The sequence below is a fragment of the Pundamilia nyererei genome, unplaced genomic scaffold, assembly GCF_000239375.1.
Source record: "Pundamilia nyererei isolate P.nyererei 1_Seehausen unplaced genomic scaffold, PunNye1.0 scaffold00027, whole genome shotgun sequence".
Taxonomy (NCBI): domain Eukaryota; kingdom Metazoa; phylum Chordata; class Actinopteri; order Cichliformes; family Cichlidae; genus Pundamilia; species Pundamilia nyererei.
In genome coordinates, this window is record NW_005187428.1 from 2128537 (window position 1) to 2132949 (window position 4413).

The 4413-nt window shown below is 40.6% G+C and overlaps 1 protein-coding gene across 1 annotated transcript in view; it reads left to right on the forward strand.

The window, feature by feature from the left end:
* The window catches only part of ucmab (upper zone of growth plate and cartilage matrix associated b), a 9521-nt gene extending 5114 nt beyond the window's left edge, over window positions 1-4407 (forward strand). Inside the window, exons 4-5 of the mRNA XM_005728103.1 lie at window positions 3950-4048; window positions 4125-4407. Coding sequence (XP_005728160.1) covers window positions 3950-4048; window positions 4125-4222 — 197 coding nt within the window. The 3' untranslated portion in view covers window positions 4223-4407. The remainder of the gene's footprint in view (window positions 1-3949; window positions 4049-4124) is intronic.
* Window positions 4408-4413: the final 6 nt, after the last annotated feature.

Here is a 4413-nt window from a genome sequence, read left to right on the forward strand (position 1 = left end):
ACAAATACAGGCCATTTACCATTCTGAAAGAGATAAAATATAAAACTAAAGTCAGATGACCTCAGTACTAACTGTGCTGAATAAACTTTCACATGCTGGTGACAGATACTGCTCTGTAAGTTAATCTCTAAATCTTTTTCAGTTTGGTAATTTACAACTTGAATTCCAAGCAGCCGCACGTGTGCATGCCAACTTAAGCTGGGAATTCTGATGAAAGGTGAAAGGCTGTTCAACTTTTCCAGTGTGAGTGGTTCGTCTTTGCTGAAATTGTGGTTAGGGTGTGGTCATTTGTTTGTTGTCTGTCTGCTTGCAGCGAGCAGACAGCTGTCGACGGAAACGGCGTACAAAATATACGGTATAACCGGTCTGACAATAGACGTCACAGCTAACTCTGCTGTCACCCCTTGTGGTTCAAAGTGGTATTACATGCAGGTCAGGCCATAGTTCTACTTCAGCTGATACCTCTTTAACACAATACCTAGATATTTTTGGACATAACGTCTTATTACAGCTCGCTTATCAACCAATCAGCTTTCAGCCAACACACAGTATCATCCACGTCCAGCAACATGCAGTTGTGATTGTGCAGGACTGCACAGAAATATGTCTGCGTTGGGTGAAAACCCTCCTCCTCTCTGAAGCCTTGCTTTGAGTGCTCAAGCAGGGCAGAAAAGCACTATAAAAGAACCAGTCCATTTACGCTGTCTGCAGGAAAATACATACAATATGTGAACAGACACAGTCGTGGTATAAAATCCACATTACTTGCCCTACAGGAGTGTTTTCTTCATTGTCTACCTGCTGATCAAGGATCCAAGGAGGATCTCTTTGTATACTATTAGGAGACGTCAGTGAAAGTTTTAATTCTTCTAACTATCCATCTATTGTCTTCGACTTATACAATTCATACACAGTGTTTGCCTCACACTTCACAGGTCCTAGCTTCAAACACAGGCGTTTGACCTTTTCTGTGTGGACTTTGCATTTTCTCTTTCTTGTGCTTGATTTCTCCTGTTTGTCCTTCCATTAAAAACACAATAGGTTAAAGGTACTTATTAGGTAATTATACTTGTCAGAATTTCAAGCGGTTCTTTTGTGGTTACGCATTTGTCTAACAAGTGGAAGATCCTTGTTTAGTCCCAAAAGGAGACACATATCTCTTTAGGCCATGCACAATCACACTGGATGGAAGGCCATCCAGTGTAAAAAATCCACCAAAGCAAACATGTGGAGCTATCTGCTGTGACAACCCTTGTAAATAAGGGAGCAGTTGAAAGTAACATTCAGTACTTGGCAGAATTTCACTAAAACATTTACCAGTAGGGGGCAGCATTCTACCCACAACAGGGGTGTTTTGTTTTGTTTTCTTCTGATATGCACTGATATATATATATTTTATTATTCTCATTTATTTTCTGATTTGTTTTAGCTACACCTAGGGTGCTTTCTGAAGGTAACTCCTATCTCCTATTCCTAACCTCTTTTCCTTGACTTGACTATAAACATCATCGAGATCAAGGGAAAGTGGGTAAGAGAACTGCTAAGGACTTAGGAAAAGAGAAACACCGTGAGAATTGGAACACTCTCACACTCGTCTCTCCTAACAATATAACATTGTGTTAAAACTACAATGTACAGAAGATGAACTACAAAACCCGCATCATATTTTGCCACAGTGTGTTCAAACGCTGTTGTTTTATGGGCGTCATATAAACGAGAACAGCCTGTGAAAAACAGGAGTGTTTTTGTGGTCTGCCTTATGGAATACGTATTTGTAAGAGGAGGAGAGAATATTCTCCTCATCACTTTCAGGAGGAGAATATTCAAATGTGTCACGCAAACGTGTCTGTGGCACACAATTTCTTGCAAATTGCACGCTGAAAAAAAATCCTGTCTTATGCCTGTTGTGGTTGTGATAGCTGCTACTAGGAGAGTTCATTTTTAGGAGGGCGAGATGTTATCAGAAGGAGTGTGTAATCGGCACTTTGCATGGATGGCTCAAAGCTCTTATCGCAGTGCCAAAATTTTGTCTCTGTCCTAAAACTCTTCACGCAGTCGTCACGCTGAGTGTTTAGAGGTGAACGCCACATATTGCGCCTCATGCAAATGTACTGTTTATAAGATTGAGGAAACCTGCAGTCAGCTGAGACTGAATCACTTGGATGAGTGACAAAACGTTTTTCCCACGTAAAACGCTACGTCCAGATGAACAGAATCAACTTTTGGGGATTTACTTACCTGGATGATTGAGCATGCATCAAGACATATTGTGCTTCAGTCACATGGGATTTTACTGAAACTGAGCAGAAAATAGGTTCTTTTTCTTAGCACTGCACACACAGCGAACAAATTCCCTCTGCTGCATCTGTAAAGAATGAAAGTGTTAGTGTCTTAGATTATTGTTTGAGGAATCAGTCAATGACACACCTGCACCATCTTGTGGTTCTAAGTGGTATTACATGAAAGTACAGTAAGGCCACAGTTTTCCTTCAGTTGACATCTCTTCAGCACAGTACCTAGATCTTTGTGGACATAAAGTCTTGGGTGATGGTTTGTTCACGTTAAACTGATAGCTTATGTAATTTTGGCTTGCTTGAAAAGATTTGCTGGTTAAACAAAGGTTAAAAATGATGATTTATATGCCCAAGTGGGTTAAAATGTAAAACTGAATCGCTGCCACAAATCTTCATCCCCTGGATGAAGGAACAGCCCATTCCTCAAGTGATGCCAGTGTGAGAGCAGGCGATCGCATTTCACAGTCTTTGTTACAGAAATCAAACACAGCAGTTACATTCCAAGTCTTATTATTATTATGAAATTTCCTCTTTGTGCTTTTTTTCAAAGCTCAGCAGTGCAATGCAAAAGCTTTCTTCCTCTTCTTCTTCTTCAGCTTTCTTTTTTGGAACATTGTAATGTGTGAATAGCGAGTCAGCGTGAGACTTTTAGAAGTCAGTTGGGGGCCTGAAATACAATACAGAAGTCTTCTGTCTCCTCTTCAGTGCTTTAGGCGTCTATAGCTCGTCCGTGTTTTCAAAGTGTCCCTGGACGCAGTGATTCAGTTCTGTGGATTTGTTTGAGGGAGCAGTTTTGTGATGTTTAACAGCTTGTGTGAGTGCGTGTAAAAGTATGTGAGCATTAAATTTAAACTGGTTCTCTTTTGTAGCTGCTGTATTTTTCTGCACTTGTACGCAGTGTACAACTTCATGCCTCTACTCTTCTACTTCCTAGCAGCTCCATCTTTCCAGCTGATAGGAAGGCATTAGTGACTCAAATCACCACTTGTTACAACAAAGGTATGCAGAAGAACATCTCTGAACACACACTACACTGTAACTTGAAGCAGGTTACAAGCTACAGCAGCACAAGACCAAACTGAGTCTACAATTTACACATACTCATCAAAATTGGACAAAAGAAAATTGAAAAAAAAAAGTTCAGTCTTGATTTCTGCTGTGATGTTCATCAAACAACATGAAGACAGCCTACATGAGTGTGGCTGTTGACTGCCTCCATCCTTTTATGACCCAGTTTGGGCCGACTTTTGTTTTTGTTCTTTAATATCACAATAATCATCTCACTAACCTGCAGATTCATTTCTTTATCCAACTAGATGACTGGTGAGACACAACTGGACTAAAGTACCTAAATAAAACCAGCTCAAACCTCGACAAACGACATCATGCATCAACTGGGATTATTGACTCTTCTCAAGAATAAATACTTGTCCTTCTGACATTTTTGTACTTTGAAGTCACGCATTAAATGCAGCTCGTATTTCAAAGGAAACAGTCCAGATAGTCACACTGAAAACTGGACTCAAGTAAATGAGTGCTTCAGTAATTTTCCTACCAATTAATCATTTCCTTTTACATCACCTTAAACAAGATTTTGGCGTTTGTGCTCCTTACGCCTTGAAAACCTGACCATTTCATACTTGCTGTGCTTGCAGCTGAGCAGAGGCAGATTTTGGCTGCAGATGAGCGGAAGAGAGAGTTTCACGAGGAGAAGCGGAACGAGTTTGAGAGCTACGCTGAGGAGGAACATGACGGTACGTGGAGCATTTTCATCGGACGCAGGTGAAAAAGAAGAGTTCTTTCACTGAAATTCTCCTCCTCTACTTTCAGAGCAAAACGAGAGGAGCAGAGAGAGCACCGAGCAGTGGAGGGAGTTCCACTATGACGGGATGCATCCTGCCTACGAGTACAACCGTCACTCCACCTAAGAGTGATAAGAGGAGACGTGCGACTGCTACATAGCGATGCTTTTCCACACAAAATGTGACCGCTAACATAGTAAAGGCAACGACTATACAATGTATTTTTCATTTTTAACTAGATTAATGATTAATTGACTAATCACGTGGTGTAGAAAATGTTAGAGAAGTGTTTAAAAATGGTCTGACAAAGTGGACAA